At 34.9% G+C, this 21,466-nt stretch overlaps 3 protein-coding genes and 1 non-coding gene across 13 annotated transcripts; 2 read left to right on the top strand and 2 right to left on the bottom strand.

Annotated features, from left to right (window-relative positions):
* Nucleotides 1–992: 992 nt before the first annotated feature.
* Nucleotides 993–7,415, top strand: LOC107937940 (plasma membrane ATPase 4). 2 transcript variants are annotated; one of them, XM_016870956.2, is made up of 17 exons: nt 994–1,308; nt 1,682–1,801; nt 1,896–2,132; nt 2,227–2,988; nt 3,082–3,204; nt 3,289–3,393; nt 3,481–3,625; nt 3,714–3,878; nt 4,127–4,365; nt 4,466–4,498; nt 4,592–4,673; nt 4,766–4,926; nt 5,020–5,193; nt 5,428–5,610; nt 5,767–5,948; nt 6,062–6,152; nt 6,699–7,415. In XM_016870956.2, exons 1-17 carry the CDS (start codon nt 1,252–1,254, stop codon nt 6,708–6,710), a joined length of 2,871 nt encoding a protein of 956 aa, XP_016726445.2. In that variant the 5' UTR covers nt 994–1,251; the 3' UTR covers nt 6,711–7,415. The 2 variants fall into 2 exon arrangements, with proteins under 2 accessions (XP_040968965.1, XP_016726445.2); XM_041113031.1 differs by having other exon boundaries at nt 993–1,308; nt 4,766–5,193; nt 6,699–7,074.
* Nucleotides 6,483–9,759, bottom strand: LOC107937941 (centromere protein O). 5 transcript variants are annotated; one of them, XM_016870957.2, is made up of 13 exons: nt 9,560–9,759; nt 9,391–9,431; nt 9,224–9,272; nt 9,069–9,117; nt 8,792–8,862; nt 8,519–8,577; nt 8,211–8,309; nt 7,822–7,879; nt 7,566–7,702; nt 7,417–7,473; nt 7,198–7,295; nt 6,849–7,039; nt 6,483–6,733 (listed from the first exon to the last, which is right to left on the bottom strand). In XM_016870957.2, the coding sequence occupies exons 2-13, from the start codon at nt 9,400–9,402 to the stop codon at nt 6,663–6,665; spliced, it is 951 nt and encodes a 316-aa protein (XP_016726446.1). In that variant the 5' UTR covers nt 9,403–9,431; nt 9,560–9,759; the 3' UTR covers nt 6,483–6,662. The 5 variants fall into 5 exon arrangements, with proteins under 5 accessions (XP_016726446.1, XP_016726447.1, XP_016726448.1 ...); XM_016870958.2 differs by having other exon boundaries at nt 9,532–9,758; XM_016870959.2 differs by having other exon boundaries at nt 9,546–9,758.
* Nucleotides 9,760–11,860: 2,101 nt separating this feature from the next.
* Nucleotides 11,861–14,610, top strand: LOC107937939 (uncharacterized). Its single transcript, XR_005926982.1, has 2 exons — nt 11,861–12,197; nt 12,695–14,610. It is a non-coding gene; the product is annotated as an uncharacterized protein (transcript).
* A 957-nt stretch (nt 14,611–15,567) lies between these two features.
* LOC107937938 (probable E3 ubiquitin-protein ligase RHG1A) lies at nt 15,568–19,961 on the bottom strand. 5 transcript variants are annotated; one of them, XM_016870953.2, is made up of 7 exons: nt 19,743–19,894; nt 18,610–18,708; nt 16,984–18,189; nt 16,625–16,675; nt 16,457–16,555; nt 16,184–16,348; nt 15,568–16,036 (listed from the first exon to the last, which is right to left on the bottom strand). In XM_016870953.2, exons 3-7 carry the CDS (start codon nt 18,163–18,165, stop codon nt 15,875–15,877), a joined length of 1,659 nt encoding a protein of 552 aa, XP_016726442.1. In that variant the 5' UTR covers nt 18,166–18,189; nt 18,610–18,708; nt 19,743–19,894; the 3' UTR covers nt 15,568–15,874. The 5 variants fall into 5 exon arrangements, with proteins under 5 accessions (XP_016726442.1, XP_040968964.1, XP_040968961.1 ...); XM_041113030.1 differs by lacking the exon at nt 19,743–19,894 and adding an exon at nt 18,797–19,041; XM_041113027.1 differs by lacking the exon at nt 18,610–18,708 and having other exon boundaries at nt 19,743–19,961.
* Between the last annotated feature and the right edge of the window lie 1,505 nt (nt 19,962–21,466).

The following is a 21,466-nucleotide window of genomic DNA, read 5'->3' as shown; positions in this document are numbered from 1 at the left end:
TTTATTTTGGTTAAATCGTCATCCCTACTTTCCTAATAACGAAAAGAAAATAATCTGTTGATTAAATCTTAATTCGATTAGCATCAATATTGTTGTCAGTGTAAGAAGATGTGGGTTCGAGTGCGCTGAAACACATTATCCTCTTATTTAAGGGTTGGGGAAGGACTATAGATAGTTCTAGTCATTATATCAAAAAGAATAGAAATGATAAAGAACTATAATAAAATTAGTATAAAAAAAAGCTAAAATGCATGATTTAAAATAAATCATTTATGAAAATATTTGAAAACAGAACCTAACAAACAAATAAAGATAAATTCATGACAAAAGAGTTTAGTAGAATAATTATTTTGATGTATTACATCATAATTTCAATCAATCATTTATCTTTTATATAAAAATAATTTTTGAAACAAATAAATACTCTACCAATAAACCAGGTTGTTTCAATTATTTATGTGCTACTAAAATTAATAAATGTGACCAACAATATAATTATATTTTACATCATTAGTGAAATGTTTAATTGAATTTAGTTGATGTAAATTTAGTTTTAAAAAATATAACATATTAGAATTTCATTTTTTTTATTAAAAAATCTCAAACATTAATCTAATATATATTCTTAGTATTTATTTAAATAATTAAAATTTCAAATACAAATATGAAATAATCTTTAATCTATTTATTTTGTAATAATTTAATTATACTTGTTCCAACGTCTTTATACTTAATTGTGTTTGGATTTTACTGATTCAAGATATATATTTATATGATTAGTGTTAACATTAAAAAATCTTCATTATCACACCTGTGCTTGGGATAATAAGCGTACTAATAGTAATTACACAGGAGTGTGAAGTCAACTGAAAGAAGAAGCGCGTGGGCGTGGTGGGTCAAGAAGAACCAGACCAAGCGGGTCCCATTCACATAATGTCGTTCTGCTCCGCTCCTTGTTTTGTTACTATAAATCGAGGGCAGCGACTAAGGCTCCTCCGCCATTTCACGTATATAAAACGCATATAAACGTAGAAACAGACTACACTGCCATTGATTTACGTTCTTAAGGAAAAACATGTCTTCTTACTGGACTTTTTTTTATTAGTGCTTCTTTTTCTTTTTCTTTTTTTATCCTTTTGGTTTGAAAATGAGTAGTTAAGCGTTTCGGCCTTTCGTTTTGTATTTGCTTAACTTTATACAACTCTAAAAGCTTTGTTCCTTCTTTGCCTTCTCTCCAACTAAGCTTGGAAGATGGGTAACGACAAAGGCATCAGCCTTGAGGAGATCAAAAACGAGTCCGTCGATCTGGTATGTTCTCTCTCTCATCGTTTAATTACATCAATCAATATTAATTTGATGCATGCAAGTCTATACGTATTGCTTTCTGTTTGTTTATATATATTAAGAATCATTTGCTTTTGTAGTGTTTTCCGTTTTTGGAATTGAATTTCGATAGTTATTTTTAAAAAAACTATGGACGATTCATTCAAACAATGATTTTCCGAGCTTTTCGTGCATACCAAACAAATTATAAGCGACAGGCTCTGTTTACTTAACTGTATCATATTTCTCGTCATATTCATATTTCACCGCGTGCACTGGTCACATCCCTATTCGCACTCTGGTAACAATTTCATCTCCTTCCGTCTAAGTTGGCTAAAATAGTAATAATTGCTTACAGGAACGGATTCCCATTGAGGAAGTTTTCGAGCAGCTGAAATGTACAAGAGGAGGATTGACTTCCGAGGAAGGCGCCAATCGCCTTCAAGTTTTTGGACCAAACAAACTAGAAGAGAAAAAGGTCCATACCATAAACCACTGGCCTCTTACGTTTGAGTTTGTAAAATTTCAGCTTGTATATTGTTGTATGATATGGTGTGATACTCTACAAACAGGAGAGCAAATTTCTCAAGTTTTTGGGTTTTATGTGGAACCCTTTGTCATGGGTCATGGAAGCTGCTGCTCTAATGGCAATTGCCTTGGCAAATGGTGATGGAAGGCCTCCTGACTGGCAAGACTTCGTTGGGATCATTGCCTTGCTGCTGATCAACTCCACCATAAGTTTTATAGAAGAAAATAATGCTGGTAACGCTGCAGCTGCTCTCATGGCTAATCTTGCTCCAAAAACTAAGGTGAAAATGAACATTCAGCAACTCAACGGTATATATAGTCTTTTTTCTATTTTAATCATTGACTTCAGGGTGTCGTTGTTATACCGTAATGTAGGTTCTTAGAGATGGTCGATGGAGTGAGCAAGATGCAGCAATTCTGGTTCCAGGGGACATCATCACTATCAAATTGGGAGACATAGTTCCAGCCGACGCTCGTCTTCTTGAGGGTGATCCTTTGAAGATAGATCAATCTGCTCTCACTGGAGAGTCTCTTCCTGTCACAAAGAATCCATCAGATGAAGTGTTTTCTGGCTCAACGTGTAAACAAGGTGAAATAGAAGCAGTCGTTATTGCTACTGGGGTTCACACCTTCTTTGGTAAAGCTGCCCACCTAGTGGACAGCACTAATCAAGTTGGGCATTTCCAGAAAGTGCTTACTGCCATTGGTAATTTCTGCATATGCTCCATTGCTGTTGGAATAATCATTGAGATAATAGTCATGTACCCAATACAGCACCGCAAGTATAGGGATGGAATTGACAATTTACTAGTTCTCTTGATCGGTGGAATCCCAATTGCTATGCCCACTGTGTTATCTGTCACTATGGCTATTGGTTCCCATAGGCTTTCTCAACAAGGAGCTATCACAAAGAGAATGACAGCCATTGAGGAAATGGCAGGCATGGATGTTCTATGCAGTGATAAGACTGGGACTCTGACTTTAAACAAACTTACTGTCGATAGAAACCTAATTGAAGTGTTTGCAAAGGGAGTCGAAAAAGAGCATGTTATCCTTTATGCAGCAAGGGCTTCAAGGACTGAAAATCAGGATGCTATCGATGCTGCCATTGTGGGAATGCTTGCAGATCCAAAGGAGGTATTTTTTTCTTCCAGGTCTTTCTTCTGTTATAGTTTAGTATTGGGTCCAAGAATTCATTAGTCATTTTGGACGCTGATTGTGATTGGGCAGGCACGAGCTGGTATTCGAGAGATTCACTTCTTACCATTCAACCCTGTAGACAAGAGAACAGCTCTAACCTACATTGATGCTGCTGGAAACTGGCATCGTGCTAGCAAAGGAGCACCAGAGCAGGTAATATTACTCTCCTCATGCTTAAATCAAATTTGAAAGTAACTTCTAATATACATGCTTTTTTTTTTTTAATTTCTGAATTAGATCATAACTCTTTGCAATTGCAAAGAAGATGTCAAGAAAAAGGTCCATGCAGTTATTGATAAGTTCGCTGAACGTGGACTTCGATCTTTGGCTGTTGCAAGACAGGTAAGCAAATTAAACTTTGCTTGCTTCATGTTGATTAGACAAAGTAAATTGAGGTAAAATAATATTGTTTAATATCTATTATTGCAGGATGTACCTGAGAAATCAAAAGACGGCCCTGGGGCACCATGGCAGCTTATTGGTTTGTTGCCACTGTTTGATCCTCCAAGGCATGATAGTGCAGAAACCATCAGAAGAGCTCTAAACCTTGGGGTGAATGTTAAGATGATTACTGGTAAGGGTTGTTTAAATGTTATTTTAATATTGTAAATTGTCTATAGTTTCGTGTCAATTTTGTATTGAAAATTTCTAATTCTACTCAGGGGATCAGCTTGCAATTGCCAAAGAAACTGGTAGGAGGCTTGGAATGGGAACAAACATGTATCCTTCATCTTCCTTGCTGGGCCAAGACAAGGATGCTTCCATTGCTTCTCTCCCTGTAGATGAATTGATCGAGAAGGCTGATGGATTTGCAGGAGTATTTCCAGGTGCGTTTTTAGTTGTTCAAAGTATTCCAAAGTATGTGATATTCTGAAAAACAAGAACTTGCTGATAATTAAGATGATATGATATGTTCGTAAATGAACAAAAAAAAAAAGAGTTATCATGCACATTCCCAGCACCTTAGATATTTTTAGGTTGTTTTTCACAGTGTAATAACTTTCTTTGCTATGGGGTCCTCTACTCTACTCTTTTTCTTTTTCCCCCTAACAATTCCTTTTTATGTCAATGACAGAACACAAATATGAAATTGTAAAGAGGCTCCAGGAGAGGAAACATATTTGTGGCATGACTGGAGATGGTGTCAATGATGCCCCCGCTTTAAAGAAGGCAGACATTGGAATTGCTGTTGCCGATGCTACAGATGCCGCTCGAAGTGCTTCAGACATTGTACTTACTGAACCTGGGCTAAGTGTCATTATCAGTGCAGTGCTGACCAGCAGGGCTATTTTCCAAAGGATGAAAAACTACACGGTTAGTCCTATCGTAGCTTACTTTTGTTTCCATTTTTAAGGTCCTTATTCCAACAGTGAAAGTGTTTCTAAACTTTGCTCCGTTCTTTTCAACTTTATAGATCTATGCAGTTTCAATCACCATTCGTATTGTGGTAAGTATATAAAGAGCTTTCGAGACTTGAGCACCAATAATTCTATATAGTCAAATGGATTATTAAATTTTAATCATATTTTCATTTTGGCAGTTTGGCTTCATGTTTATCGCCTTGATATGGAAGTTTGACTTTGCACCCTTCATGGTTTTAATTATTGCCATCCTAAACGATGGTGAGATGCTACTTCTATTTGACTATTACATCAAATATTATATGCCTTATTGTGCTTTATTAATCTGATTTAATTCATCATCACATCAATAGGTACAATCATGACAATTTCCAAGGACAGAGTAAAACCGTCTCCACAGCCAGACAGCTGGAAACTGAAGGAGATTTTCTCGACTGGCATTGTGCTTGGAGGTTACTTGGCACTGATGACTGTGGTATTCTTCTGGGTAATGAAAGACACCGATTTCTTCCCGGTAAGAACAGCTGTGGCTATGGTTACGTCCCATTCTTTTTTCTCTAAATTTGGTGGGTTGCGTTTTGCTAAGCTCCCTTTTCCTACATTTCAGAATATGTTTAATGTTAGATCACTAGCGGATAGTCCTGAAGAAATGATGGCAGCTTTATACCTTCAAGTTAGCATAGTGAGTCAGGCCCTCATTTTTGTTACACGGTCTCGCAGCTGGTCCTATGTTGAACGTCCTGGACTTCTTCTACTCACTGCTTTTGTTATTGCTCAGCTGGTAAGAAATTTTGACTAATCTTTTATATTTTCTTCATAAAAAGCTGCAATTGTTGTATTAACATTATTAGCATCAGCATCAGCATCGTAATAATAAATGAAGAAGTTCAGAAATTCAGCTAACTCTCTTAAATTAAGTCCTATATTACCAATAAGAAAAGGATAAGTTCCTTGCCTGCCTATTATTAGAACATGAAAAATGAAAGCTTAGCGGTCACATGTATTTTGTTGGCAGGTTGCCACTTTGATAGCTGTCTATGCAAATTGGGGTTTTGCAAGGATTAAAGGAATGGGGTGGGGATGGGCCGGTGTAATCTGGCTTTACAGTGTGGTGACATATATCCCTCTTGATCTTATCAAATTTGCAATCCGATACGTTCTTAGCGGCAAGGCTTGGGATAACCTTTTGGACAACAAGGTATTCGATTCATTCTTTTTTGCTTCTTCTTCTTCTTTCTTTTTTTTTTCTTTTCTTTTTTTTTTGCAATTCCAATATGAAACACCTTTTTCTTTTAGTCTTTTCTATTGTTTTGGTCATGAATTTATTCCGCCTTTTTTGTTGTTCCAATAACAGACTGCCTTCACTACAAAGAAAGATTATGGGAAAGAGGAAAGAGAAGCACAATGGGCAGCGGCGCAGAGAACTCTGCATGGCCTTCAACCACCTGAAACCTCAAATCTTTTCAATGAAAAGAGTAGTTACAGAGAACTTTCAGAGATTGCAGAGCAGGCGAAGCGCAGGGCTGAGGTTGCAAGGTGAGCGATCGCATGCATAAATAATATAATGAAATGCAATTTTCTTTATCATTACCGCATATCTTTTCTTTTAATGACTAGGAAATGATATTTATTTAATGGCATATGTGTAGGCTGAGGGAGCTGAATACACTGAAGGGGCATGTTGAATCAGTTGTTAAGCTGAAGGGACTTGATATCGATACGATTCAGCAGCACTATACGGTTTAAAATTTTAAAGTATTTATTTATTATTATGAGGATTACTTCAATTAATATAGGAGCGGTAGTAGTAGATAGTCAGGATTTAGGGTCATTTTCCTTTTTCATAAATGTTGGAACCATTATTATGTTCCGTTGTTATTCTCTCTTTTCTTTATGCAACTGAGGGAATTCCTCTTTTTTCTTTTTTAACAGCATAATAATAACACCAGCTTTCATAACAGCCGCCTGCTTACCCGCTTCTTCCTCCCAAGTCCACACTTTTCTTCATTTTTATTTTCCTTTCTTTCTGTTTCGAAAAGAGATAAGCAAAATCGTGGGCAATACAGAAAGTCGAAAAGAAGCACAATGCCTTAATGCTTAAAAAGTCGAGGAATGTTATTCCTAAATACTACTAACTGAATTATGGAAAACCAATAGTAGCCAATGATTCACAAGTATATGTCATCATCCTATACAAACCAAACAACTTTTGTACACAATACTGAAAAGGAAATGAACTGAAGTGAAGTGCTAACTAGGGCTTCCCCCCTGAAACATTTGCTGCAGGGCTTGTTGTAAATTCAACACAATCTCCGCATATGCTGATGATACAACCAAGCAAGCAAACCAGGTGTGAGTGGAAAAACTCAAAGAAAGTGAAATCACATTAGTTATCCACTCATCACAAAGCAGGAAAAAAAAAAGCAAAAGTGATACCTTCTGGTAAGCTCATGGTTCTCAAGGCATCCTCTGCATAAGACAAACGAGCTGGAATAGGTTGGGAACCCATTGCTCCAGCTGAGCTCGTATGGCTCTTCTTATATTGATGCATTGGCCATGCTAGAACTTTTACTCGTGTTGGAAGTACAGAAACAAGGTCGGGATATCTAAGGCTTACTGTCACCTTGCTGCATTAAATACAAACATAATAGTTGAAAATTAAGACTGAGGCATCATCTATCTACAGGAAACCACAAAAACTTAAAATAGTGTTCAAAAACCAACATATCACTATGAAAATATGCAGAAAGTATAGATATCCCCAGAAAATGCAAAGTGGACCAACCAATCAGAATCTTCCGGTACAAATTCAATCATGTGGTACGGAAGACTATGATACAGCTCTCCTATTTGATTTCCATACAACTCCTTAACGAGCCGAACCTGCAATGGTGGAGCAAACAAGTGCTTCAAGAAACAAAACATTGTCTAGCACGAGAACTACTGATTTGGGAAGATAAAAAAGTAATATTTCATATAAGAAACATGACAGCATTAATATTACCTGTTCCCGTCTGTCCACATAAGCCTGCAATAATTCTCCAATATGATCTATAAATCTCTGAAAGTAGATAGATAAAGAAAAATATTTACTAAGAACCGATCTAATTCCATTATCTTATCAAGTAAAAACCAGATATGCAACCAACTTACCATGGCATTAGAAGAAAGAAGATCATTTTCTACTTCCCGTATTGGCAGAAAGAAAGGAATTGTATGTTCAAGGACGGTCATCTTTTCAAGAAATGACTTGCTCTCAAGCACACAATGATACAGCTCACAAGGTTCCCCTGCCATTACATAAACATCATTAAATCAAAATAGTAAAATACACCATCCACGATATGCCTAAGCATGAAGCAATAACTTTTTACATGCAATCAAATAATAAAAACTTCTTCAGTAGTACCTGCAAAGGACGTTTCATATAATATGCCAATTCTTGTCCCTTCCAAACAACAAATCACCTGTTCACTTACAAGTTTGAGCTCCCAAGAAATGATTTCACAGATAAAACAATAACAAAGCACATACATAAATAGTTGCTGCAATATTGATCATTTAAAAACAAAACTTATGGCTAGTTACATATACTCTTTCTGAAGCGGACTTGCCTAACTATAACAAAAGAAATTCTTTTCTTTTTCTAACTCCTACATCTTACAATGTTATGAATATTAAAAGCACTTCCCTCAAAATTTTAAACCCTGTCCAAGAAACTGTTAGAAAGCTGCCCCATCTTCCCCGTAAAATTTTAGATAATGAACATTCCAAAATGTATTTTAGACATTTTATTACCTTATTTCCGACTCTGTAGGTAACTTTTTCTTGGAAATGAGATGTCAGCATGTCGTTTGCATCCCCAGATGTTGCCTTTCTGTCAGCCTCCATATGAACCTGATAATAAACCCAGATAAATTAGCATCTAATTCTAGACAACTTTTATCAAAAAGAGAGTAGAGAAACTATCATTAACAGAATGGCAAATTAAAGCAGGAAGAATTGTTCAACATCAGACAACTGCCACATTCATCAAATTCCAACTTTAACAGTAAAGTAGAGACTAAAATAATTACTTCAAAGCATTCAGGAAAAAAAAGACATACCTGCTCTCTTATTGTAGCTAATAACCCATCATTCCACTGTTCGCCATCTAAGTTAATCTCTGATGATCAAAAGGGAACAAAAAAGAAATGGCAATTTCCTGTCAGAGTTAAAAATGCTTGAATCATGTAACTTTTGCTTTATATTAGATAAAGCATTGCACCAAAAGAGATTTTAAACATATAGATAAAGCATTATAAAGCTGATAATATTGCTACAAAACACAGTTGCAAAAAAAAAAAACTACTCGATACTGAAAATGCACAAATATTTACCTTGACTTTGAGAAGCTCTTGCAGCTTCAAACTCTTTTTGTAGACGCTCAAATATCATCTTATCAGAATCCCTGCCAAATCACCAACACCTAGAGCATTAATCCTCAAAGAAAAAGAACAAGAGCACGTTCATCAGCTTTCTACTCTAAACAAGAAATCAGCTATCCTATGCAAGTAGATATAAGCCATTACAGCCATCATTTTCAGGCAACTTACACGTAAAAGTATTAAAAAAAAAACGCCTTAAGAATTAGTATAGAGATTATTATATTTATACCTGGAGAGACGCTCTGTAAGTTGGGCATGCCTTTTGACAACATTTGCAACTGAAAAAAAAAAAGGCAAAACAAAATTCAATTCCTTCAGAAACAGAAATCTTATATGTACATGCAGAAATCTTTAGAGGAAAAAAAGGAAAGAGATGCTGGTTACATCTTGCTCGCGTAGTCTCCAATCGAATATCTTCCTCTTGCATGAAATTCTATACCAATTAGACAGTGAGATAACGCCGCAAATTAAGAATTTATAACTATAATACGCAACTGAAATATACTAATAAACGAAGAGAGGAAAATAAACTGCAGGAAATGAATAATTACCACTTCTCCCATCGCTTGAGATAAGCTTCTAGGTTGATGACCTGCATAATTTCAAAGATTTCATTTCAGGCTTGCATTTTAGCAAACAACTTGATAAATTAAAAAACGTCGAATATAATAAGCTGAGCTTGTATAAATCACTCTAGGTTGGACACATTATAGAACATAAATTCGAAACTTCGTTAAACGTTGCCAATAAATCTGTAACAGTTCGGTGCAAGAAAGACGGATTCGAACACTGAATGCTTTGCTTTCCTGTTTTCTTTGTAAAAGGGAACAAAACCCTAACAAGCTAAAACATTGGGGGAGGCGGGAGGAAAAGGAAAGGCTTGATGGAGAATAGTGTTTTTGTTACGTGAGTGATTTTCTTCTGTTAATAGTTATAATATATTTTAAATTTTACGGGCACAAATGTTTGAGCTATTGGGCCTTTTCTGTTCCACTTTTATACAGAGCATTGCAAACTGAAATACTGCCTAAGAGAAGCACTCTGGGCCTTTCTCCCGCTAATGATTGAGTCACCCCTAAAGCGACTCCTTTTTATAAACTACCCTTTTCATCATCTTGATAGACAGCAAATAAAAAACCTTCATGGATTATTCAACATCGTATAATCAAAAAAAAATTATATTTCGTAGAAAACTATTAAATATAATTTATTTTATTTTATTTTTAAAGCATAAAATAAATTTTTAATTTTTAAAAGAAGATTAAATTAATTTTAATATTATAGTAACAAATCAATTGAGACTATTTGATGCTTTTGAAATTTAAATTTTTAATATTGAAGAAAAAAAAAACTTTTGGCAATGAGATGACCAAGTACAATATGACAAAAATTTTAATGCATTGTTTTAGTTTCTGCAATATTTTCACATTAATCCTTAATGTTATTTTACTTAATTAATACTTTTTATTAAAATTAGAATTCTTTTTAGTAATCAAAATGAAAGTGACTTAAAAATTATGTGACAAAAATGAAAGTGTAAACATAATGTAACATATACAGTCAACTATCGTTAAATATTGTGATTAAAAGTTAGGTAATGAAATTACAAAAAAATAAAAATTTAGTGACCAAAATAAAAATATTCTTAAAAATTAAGTGGCCAATTGGGTAATTTAATTTCTTTTTCTATTGTGAATGAAGAAATAAAGCAAATTACATCATAACCAAACTAGGTTTATCTACATAACGAATGTCATCATTAATAAACTAAGAAATAAGTAACATAATTATTTTAAATGTTACTTTTATCAAACAACAATTATTCTTAACAACTATTCTAAAAAATAGTTGTTCTTTTTAAAAGAGATATCAAGTGTAACAACAACTCTATTCATTTGAAGTTAACTTTGTTATTATATTTAGAAATGCAATTTCATTAAGCACGATTTTATTTGTCTTCAAGAATAAATAACATATAATTAGTGAAAACTAAATATCTACAATACCATGCAAGAGCTTCTTTTGAAGTCTGAAATGAAGCTTATATTTTAAATGTTCTGACTGTTTCTTCTAGGTCTTAGAAGCACAATAACACAGAGTAAGGCTGCAAATAAGTTGAGTTTGAATCAATGAGTTATTATTCATGTTCATGTATTTATGTTTATTTGTTTAGAATTATGCATGTTGACGTTCAATAATTTAATTAAATGAGTTTATTTGTGAACATTAAATTAATATTTTCTTAATCATATTTGTAAATATATATAATTAAACATTTTTAAGAAAATTAAATCTTATTATGAATAATAAACAATTTTATCAATTTTTAATTATATCATAATAAAAAACATTAATACTTATATTATAAATAAATAAACTAACACACAAGTAATAGTAATATTATGAAATATACATAACAGAATAATAAATGCGTTTTATAAGATTTAGTTTTAAATATTAAATATGTTCTAAGTTGTTATATTCTTTGTGCATTTGAAATTTAGTTTCTTTATTTTTATTTTTAAGAAATTAATGCATTTACTTTTTAATTTCAAAATTTATGAACAATTATTAACACTTTGTTTTTTAAAATATATTGGTATAACATTTTAAAATAAAAAAATATTCGATTGATAGCCATGTAAAAAATAATGTTATAATTAAACTAGATTTAATAGAATAATTTTAATATTGTTAATAATTAGGCTTAATTGAAAAATATATATAAATTCATTGAAATAAAAGTAATGAGTGAATTAAAAATATAAAAAGAGTAATAAACTTGAAGCTATTTTAACTAGCTTTAAATAAGTATAAACGAGTTTATTAATCAACATAAATATATAAACAACCTCAAGATTTTATTATTTATTTTTGTTTAACTTGATAAATAAATATAAATGAAAATTATTAAATTATTTATGAATTAAACTTTAGTAAAAAGGAAAATATTATTATTAAGAAGTATAAAAATAAAATAAAATAAAAGGGAAACTACAATAGTAGCAGCGAGCGAGCGAGCGAGCGAGAGATGGAGCTAAAAGAAAACAAAGCCGAGCTGAAAATATAATAAACATAAGCAAAAGAAGAAGAAGAGGAAGGGAGAAAAGGAAAAAGAAAGAAAAAACTCGGGAAAATGGAAAATGCGCTCTAAATAAACACAACACATATACAGATAATTATTTTATATATTGGTATTTTAAAAAAAGAAATAAGGGAAAGGAAATAAAAGAAAAAGAAAATCGATAGAGGGAGCCAAAAAGAATCGATAGGGGGCTTCGAACAATCCAACCCCTAACCCCGACACCAACCAACAACTGCTGTGGCGTTGGATTTCTCTGCAATTGCTGAAGCTAAGGTCAGCCTTTTTTTTTTTAAGCTTTCTCTTTGCTTATTTTCTTTGCAATTCTTGCTCTCTTCCTCAACTCTTATCTTACCAACTCCACTGATCTCTTTCCCTCAAACTTCAATTTGTCAATCCCCAACCTGTTTCCTTTTTCAATTGCCTGTAAAAGTATTACCTTTGTGGGTTCAATTGCTTCATTCTGTTTTTTTTTTAAATTTGCGGTTCGCGCTGTTCCAACTGTAGGGTTTTGATTTGTGCTTTGCGTTTATTCAATTCGGCTTTCTTTTTTGGGGTTTCCGTTTATTACTTAAGTGTAGTATGATCCTCCCCTAGGGTTTTGATTCTACCAAGATGAGATTTGGGTTTGCATTGTGTTGTTGCTCTTTGGGTATTAGGGATGTGTTAAAACTGGAATAACTCTTTATCTACCCTGGTGATTTTAAGCTTTTTTTCCCCTTTTTTTTCTCTCTCTGGGATTTCATCATTGTTCTTTTACTCTCAATATGCAGAGGTTAAGAGTTTGATTTGCGTTGTATAGTATGCAAATTGGTGGATTTGGACTTATTTGGTGTTTGAGAAAACTGTAAATTGGGGGTGCAAACAGGTTTCGGTGGTTTTGTAGTTGTGTGAATGGTGTAGGAATCTGCTTATTGAACAATGCAACCTCAGCAGGGCTCCAGAATCAATTTAGGTGAATTAAAAGCTCAGATAGTGAAGAAGATTGGGGCTGAGAGGTCAAAGAGGTATTTTTATAATTTGAGTAGGTTTTTAAGTCAGAAACTCAGTAAAAGTGAGTTTGATAAGTCATGTTACCGCATTCTTGGAAGGGAGAATCTGCCACTGCATAATCAGTTGATACGGTCAATATTGAAAAATGTTTGTCAGGCTAAGACTCCACCGCCAGTTCATGAAGCAGGTCCCGCTAAATCTTTGATACAAAATGTGAAAAGTTATCCTGGCAGAGATGATGGACATGAACCGACTGGATCCCTTGTTCCCAACCTGAATCCAAACATGGCCATTTCGTCAAATGGGATTTTGCCAGTGTCATCCCTGCGAAAGGTTAGGTCTGGAGCACCAGATAGAAAAGTCAGGGATCGGCCCAGCCCACTGGGGCCAAATGGAAAGGTTGATAGTTTCTCACATCAATCCATGGGAACTGAAGACAATGGCAATAAATTGGGTTTGGAGAATGGGGATTTGACACCATATGATTATCAGCGACCATTGCAGCATCCTCAAGCAGTTGCCGAGCAGCCTCAAATTGAAAGAGAAGGTTTGGTGCGTTCCACGGGAAGGCCAAGGGTGCTTAGCAAAGGTCAGACTGAAGGAGCCATTGTTGAAGACGGGGAGGAGGTGGAGCAATCCAACCACATTGATTTCTCTAGAAGTCCTTTGCTTGCGCCTCTTGGGATTCCATATTGTTCAGCTAGTATTTGTGGGGCCCACAAATCACTGCCCGTGGCAAGCAGTGGCGACTTCATTAGCTACTATGACAGTGGTGGTTTGTATGATACTGAGACATTGAAGAAACGAATGGAGCAGATTGCAGCAGTGCAGGGCCTTGGAGGGGTTTCATTGGAATGTGCTAGTATGTTGAACAGCATGTTGGATGTATACTTGAAGAAATTGATCAGATCATGTGTTGATCTGGTTGGATCAAGGTCTACACGTGAATTGAGAAAGCAATCTGCACACAAGCAGCAGCTTCAAGGCAAGGTTGTTAATGGTTTGTGGCCAACTAATCACTTTCACATGCAGAGTAGCTCTGGGCCCACAGAAGTTTTGCAAGAACAGGGGCAGAGATGCTCAATTTCTTTGCCTGATTTCAAAGTGGCAATGGAGTTGAATCCCAGCAGCTGGGTGAAGATTGGTCATTGCTGCTGGAAAAAATATGTATGCATTCGTTTGAAGAATGAATGCCCTAGAAAATTTGTTTATCATGAAGCTCTTATGAAAATATGTTGATTCTGGTTCGATGTGCTTGACAAATGTTGAAGCTCCCAGTTCATTCACATTTTTACCGAAATGAACCAGATTGCTCCCATTCAGATAAAGCTCTGGCCCTTGCAAAATTAAATTTTGGGTTTGAGTATCGGGATGCCTGTACCCTGCTGCAGAGCTGGGATGGATCAGAAAATTATTTTTGAGCAACTGAGCTAAGGTGCTTGAAAAGGAAATGCTTTTAACTGGTTGCTCTGTTGTACCATTAGCATTGTTGTTGGCTGTCTTTACGGATCTCAGTCTTGTAATTTACAGCCATTGAGGAGGAAATCTGAGAAAGTTTTGCAGGGATACGCCTTGTAGCTTGGTGAAAGGTAAAATTCTTATGAAAGAGCTGCAGCATTGCTCTGTATGTAATTTAAAATCTGAGAATTGATTGAGTTTCAATATTAATAACAAATCCAACATCCATTAAATTGTCCATGTGGTTTATATTAAGATTTTCTTCTTGATGACCACTGAAAAATCTATTTGCGAGGCTTTGGGTTTATGTTCTCGTAGAGCTTATGATTTGCTAATTGTAATTAATTATCATTCAAAGGATTTTACAGTTTTCTATAGTTCTCACTCAAGCTATTGTTCTTTTTTTGTTGATTGGATATGTATTTGTCTCCATTGTACTTCGCATGCAGCATCAGGGGGGAAGCATTAGTCGGATTTGGTTTGGGTGATTTTTTTCGATTATGGGTTTGGTTTTTATCAGTTGGGACAATTTGAAAATTGTAATTTGCCCTTGCTAATGGTTGTTGATGTACATAAAGGAGTTATATCGGACAATATGAAATACCAATGCTCCACGGCTTTGAAGGTGGATGGGTACATGCAATGCTTGTGAAGATCAATGTAATTTATAGTGTTGCATGTATGGGAAACATAGAGCAATGGCATAATGAACTCAAGAAATCTTTAAAACCATTATTTCTGGAATCATGTTATTATCCTTGTTCTCCCCTGGCCATAAATTCTCGGTCGGATGAAAGCCCTTTGCACACCGATCAATAACTGTGACTAACTGCAACTCTTGAGGTCATTGATTTGCATCCTCAAAACCTCAAAACATAATAAGTTTCTTGAATTGGTTTAGCTGATGACAACCTCTGAAACATACAAGGAACTCACCCGCGTTTAAAAACATACAACCTTGTATAGAAGGAAAGAGGACGACTAAGCAATAAAAGCTCCTTTAGCCTGTACTGCAGGTGTACCCCTTCGAAGCCTCACAGATTAGAGACTGAAATTCATGCATTGTTAAGATAAACCCTTATTCCAAAATGTAAATGTAATAACCCCATGAAAGTTGGTGGCTATAGCTGTTAGTTTACTGATCACATAAAAGCCCGTATCGCTGTTTATCCAACCTTCAAATTACCAGCAGATGTAAGAAAACAAGTTCATCATGCACCTAACTAATATTTGCGGCAAACAACAGTACCAACAAGCGTGTTTTCATATTCACATTTCTTATATGGGAGAATGAGTTTTGGTGCAAAGCCAAGAGCACCTGGTTTGTAAGTTGGTTGACAACTTGACATGAAAGGGGTAGATATGATCATTAAAAAAATGCTGAAGATAAACTCGGTCTCTTGCTTCCTTTTTGTCAAATTCAACTCGAATATGAAGTAGGCGAACAAGACTGGGTGGGTTCTGCTGATGCTTTGCAAATTCTTGCTTCCTTTTTGTCAAATTCAACTCAAATATGAAGTAGGCGAACAAGACTGGGTGGGTTCTGCTGATGCTTTGCAAATAGGGCACCAGTTCTTCATCCGTAGCCACTTTTGTATGCATGCAATGTGATACCTATGCTCACAATGCAACCTCCCTACTTCATCCCCAATAACATACTCTTCCTGCGAAAGGGAAAAAAAAACCAATGAATTCCATTAAGTTAGTGAAACCAGTCATGAAGCCATTGCAGTCACATCCAGAGATGAGTAGAGGAAAATAAATAGCACAAAGTTTTCATTAACAGAATGGAAGGTTAAGTAGCAAAGGACCTGGCATATGCTGCATTTGATATCATTTTTTTCACCCTCAAATCTGACATTTGCATCCTCCAAAGATGTTGCCTTGTAGATACCACTCTTAAGGCATTTTGATAACTCTGCTTCTGGTACCGCAGTGCTAACAGTTCCCATCCTTTCTTCTAGAGCTAGTAATTCCTGTCATGAATAGCAAGAAAAACTGACACCTTTAATTTATCTTAATGAGCATAGCATGGAGAAAAAACAAATGCAGACTTGAACCAACATAGTGAAACAAAGAGAAACCTCATATGACATATCATCTATATCCAATCTCATATCTCTATGCCGATCATAAAAGTCCAGGCCATTAAGGAGCAAGCTGGTCTCTAGAACAAGTAATTGCTGCAAGACAGAAACATAATCAACAACAGAGAATAATTAGGTAAACTCAGACACTTCAAAACTAATTACCTCGTATGTCAACTCTTCATCTTGTTCAATTCTCTCAAGTTCTAATAATACCTGCGTAAATACCAAGGAAACAGATGAAACTTCAATAATCTAATGATACTACAAACAGACTACTAAGATTTCAATATGCCTCCAATGATACTACAAATAGACTACTAATATTTCAATATGCCTCTCCCTGTAGAGAACTCTGCAGCACCAGATGGTTCAAGATATAAATGGGTAAAGATATTCCATTTTTGCAAGCTCATGCAGACCCTTCCCTGAGTTCCACACAGGGGGGAGCGGGGGGAGAGAGAGAAGACAAATTTATAAATCCATGAATAAGCAATGCAGGTTGAAATGCTCTGCTAATATACCTCTGCAAAGCCATCCATATTGTAGTGCTGGAAGCTACCCCGGTTCACTGAAGAGTGGTAACCACTAACTTCTGAAGGACTGGAAGGCATGAAACTTCGTAAACTCTCATCTATACTACCTGATCGACTGTAAGAACTAGTACGAGTTGAGGCAGTTTCTATGGGAACAAGAGCATTCATATCAGTATGAATATGAGATTGAGGTGCCTGTGGGATGACTATGGGTGACTCATTCAAAGTTAAACTATTTCCATTTGCTTGGTTAGGGAGTCTCCCTCTACCATAACTACTGTTTGATCTCTGAGTCCTAACTGAAGAAGCAATACCACAATCCCTATTAGAAGACCAATTTCTGGCACGCCTTGAATCAGAAATTGAAACACTGAGGCTAGAACTATTGTTCAGTCCCTCCGGAGATGACCCACTCAACTTCTTTCCCCAGGTGGAGGAACTACTCTCTCCTTCAGAATCTCTCTTTTTTACCGAATTTTTCCTTCTGCTGAAGCTTGAATCTGATGATGAGCAACCGGCAGGGGCAACAACAGAAATAGAGTCACATCCTAAATTTCTCAAACCGTACTTGCTTGTGTTACCTTGAGTTGCCTGGAAAGCACTTCGAGATGCCAAAGTAACAGATGGACTAGCCAGAGTATCCTGGTTGCCCAGCCCAGAGTTCTGAATAAAGCTTCTCCCCCGTTTTGTGTTTGATGCTACGCTGGAGCTTCCCACTTCCAGCACAGTAACTTCGCCAGAATCAGAATCTTCAGATTCGGGCTGCAACCCTCCTTGAATCTTTCCTAGAGGAAATAAGAGCTCTGACACCTCTGGCTCTTCCTGAACACTACTAGTTTCAGATGAATCTATTTCCAGCTGAGATGATAGCTTTCTGAGAATATTTGTAGAGGATTTTCTAGTGTTGCTAACTTCAGTGTATACCCCAGAGGAACTTCCAATAATTTCCTTGCCACTCGATGAAGGGTGGTAAGAAGGCTTCGAACATTTGGCTTTTCCAGAGTAGCAATTTGGTGTTCCTTTCGTGGAGTTCAGCCTCCTACTGCATCCAATACGGTTGCAAAATTGTGGATTTTGTTCTCTGATATTAACATGATCCTTCAAGATGAGACCTGATCCCTTGCCAGGTACAAGTCCATTAACAGCTCTTTTACCAGTATATCCATCCATGTAGGCAACAAGTATCCTTTATATCTGGAAAAACATCAAAATAAATGTATCATATGATGACTACATACCGAGCAAAAACAAAAGTAATGACAGAGATCCTCAGCCATGACGTAACTTTAGTTCAGGACAGGAAAGAAAACCCCAAAAACCCTAACTACAAGCACACAATGTATACTGCCGGAAGCAGTCACAATTTATTGGTGGTAAAATAAAAATTGAAAATAAAACGTTGCCTCTTAACAATCCAACAATTGGAGCTCAACCATGTTACCAACAACAACCTTCATTACCAAAGATCGTTATCACTCTCAATACTCCTATACAAACTTGAATGTTCCCAAGGCCAAAAATAAACAATTTGTTAAACTTACAAAGCGGGCAACTTCCAACGCAAAACTAACATAAATTTATAGAAGGGCAGAGATGTTAGTACATAAATCCCACCTCAAAATTGCTTGCCCTTTTCCACACAAAAACCAAATGTAGTGCCTTAAAAATATTACTTCGACTGTTCTTTACTTAAACAAGTAAAGGTTTTTTCCCCTGTAACATAATTATAACTAATCAATCAGAAGTGTAATTGCCAATGAAGTTGAAGAAATCCTAAAAGACAGTTGACTGTAAGCAATACTTGAGCTACAAAGTTGGAACCATAATGGTAGATTTTGCAACACGTAATATAATCTGTATTGCTAACTTTATCCCCCTTCCCAAAAGGGGAAAAACTACAACTTGTTAACACAAGGAGAATTTGCATAACTTAGTCCTAAACCCAAATGTTTTTACTTTCTTTAATATCAATAAAACTACAATTCTATAGGCACATTCACACACAGAAAGAGATGGCAAAATCTAAAAGAAAAAAAAAACAGCTCAAAACCAAAGTGAAGCAATAAGATGGATGGATACTTGAGAGCTCACAAGAAAGAAAGAAAGATATGAAAGTGAGAAACAGGCTTTGTCATCAAAGGATAAAACACGTTCAAGAGAGAGAACCTTTAAGTGACTTCTCAAAAAAAAAAAGTGAACACTGAAGAAAAAAGAAAGAAAATAAATAAAGGACACTAGATAGTGGCATGCTCCACCATTGAATTTGATCCCAATAAAAGTGGGTCTCTCTATTTGGTTGAATAATTCCCCAAACAATCATTCATTTCCCTTTTTTTTCTTTTGTAAAAATAGAAGAGGCTTTGTCCGTGATTTAAGGGTGGACACAAAGCTGATCACACTTCAAAACAAAATTAAACTTGAAAACAGCATAGCAGACAAAGGAGACCAAAAAGAAAAAAAGCAAATTGAAAAAACCGTACAGATTTTATGACACTCAAATACCAAAACATTCTTGGAAAGCAGAATGATCAAGACATCAAAATAATCAATCTTTAATATGTACGTAAAATTATCGAAAAATAAAGAAGTTCGATTAAAACAAAGACCCAGTTTTTTCTTCGAAATAAGAATTTAATATGTGAGGTGAAAAACGAGAATTCATGCAAGTAAAAAAGAAAAGAAGAAAGGAGAAGAATAAAAGCGAAGAAACAAAGTGCGTTATGGAGGAAAAGGCAACTATATTCTACCTCTTTGCTTCTCCGTCTTCTCCTTTTGATTATTCAAAATATACAGAGAGAAAGAGAAAGCGAGATCTTAAAGTCTTAAAGAAGATGAAGTGGGGAAAGAGAATGAATGAATGAATACAAAAGGCAGCAGTTATGAATGAACAAAGAAAGAAGAAAAGAATATAGTAAGTATTTTCCTTTTATTCATTTACTTTATCCCAACAAAACGTGACGTGCTCTGTGACAGTGAAAAAACAAAGATCAAATCAGCTACTGACTAAAATCAATCCATCAAACTCACATATGGTAATATAGGGGGGGTTTTTACTAAAATAAATTAAAAAAAAAATTATTTACAAAAATAAGTTCTCAGCTAAATTATTTATTAAAATGAGGTGTTTTTTTCATTCGCAACTATCTCACAGGCGCGAATGATTATTTTATATTAAAAAAATATTTTTTTGTTTTTTATATTAAAAAAATATTTTATGGTCAGTATGACCCGCGTATAAATACGAATACAGGTTGCGCCTACTTGAGAGGCGCGACTAATCGAGCCTTTCTCTGAGGCGCAAATGATTGTGCCTACCTCAGAGGCGCAAATGGTTGTGGTGGGGCCCACACGAGCTTACCTTTTCCTCTATATATACCCCGATTATCAAATAAACACATCAAATGATTTGGTCGATGCTGGTTTTTTCACTAAAATAAATTTAGAAGTTTTTAATTAGACGGCATATAAATGAAGTATTTGTTATGCTCCTATAATTGGTGAATACAATATCAATATTCTAAATTTTGTAGCAGGTGAAAGTTACCAATCGCATTGTTTCTTTTATGGTCCCAATCATATTCTATGTATATGCTAAAGTTTAAAAAAAATAGGTTTGTATAAATTTTAACTTGATTTTCAAATAAATAAAAATAATAATCATTCTTTACAGGCTTGATATTTGTTTAAATATGTGAGTCGATATTATGCTTCTTCAATAATCAGACTTAATTTTGATGGTTTATTTATCTATTTTTTGATGTAATAAAGATGTGCCCTTATCTAGAAAAAAAATAAAAAGATTAGAAATATTGCTGACTATAATTACATGGTGGTAGACTTTATAAATTTAACGCGAAAAAATATGAAATAAGAATTTTTGAACATAATTATTATTTTTATTGAATTTGAATGAGTTGGTTCGATTCCCATAAAGTAAAAATTTGAAAATAAATTTATAAATTACGGAGGCTGCAGGGAGGGATTGTTCGGGCAGCAGGGCCAGCGTCGTGGGCAGCATGCAGCAGCTGGAGGTGCACTGTTCGGGCTGCCCATTTGCACCTATCTACCAGGCGCGAATCTGATAGGCTCGATTCCTTTTTACCCGTATTTTGACCTGTTAAACTATATTTTTACCCGTATATATATTTAAATATTTTTAATAAAAATAAAAAAATAATATTTTATTTAAAAAACAAAAAAAATTAATATAAAATAATTATTTGCGGCTGCCAGATAGGCACGAATGAACAAAACACTCCATTTTCATATATAATTGGGCTGACAACTTATTTTGATAAATAATTCTTTTTTTTAATTTATTTTAATAAAAAAGCCTAACATAGGTATATAGAAACTCACGACGTTGAATTTTTGTGAATAATGTCCAAGTTTTCATTAGCAGTAACTTTTAATACTATATTTTCAAAAAAAAAATTATAATTGTTCATTTATGTATACTCAGCTATGAGAC

This window comes from Gossypium hirsutum, chromosome A05 (assembly GCF_007990345.1).
Source record: "Gossypium hirsutum isolate 1008001.06 chromosome A05, Gossypium_hirsutum_v2.1, whole genome shotgun sequence".
NCBI classification, from domain to species: Eukaryota; Viridiplantae; Streptophyta; class Magnoliopsida; order Malvales; family Malvaceae; genus Gossypium; species Gossypium hirsutum.
The sequence above is the reverse complement of the archived record's forward strand: the minus strand, read 5'-3'. Positions and strand labels throughout refer to the sequence as shown.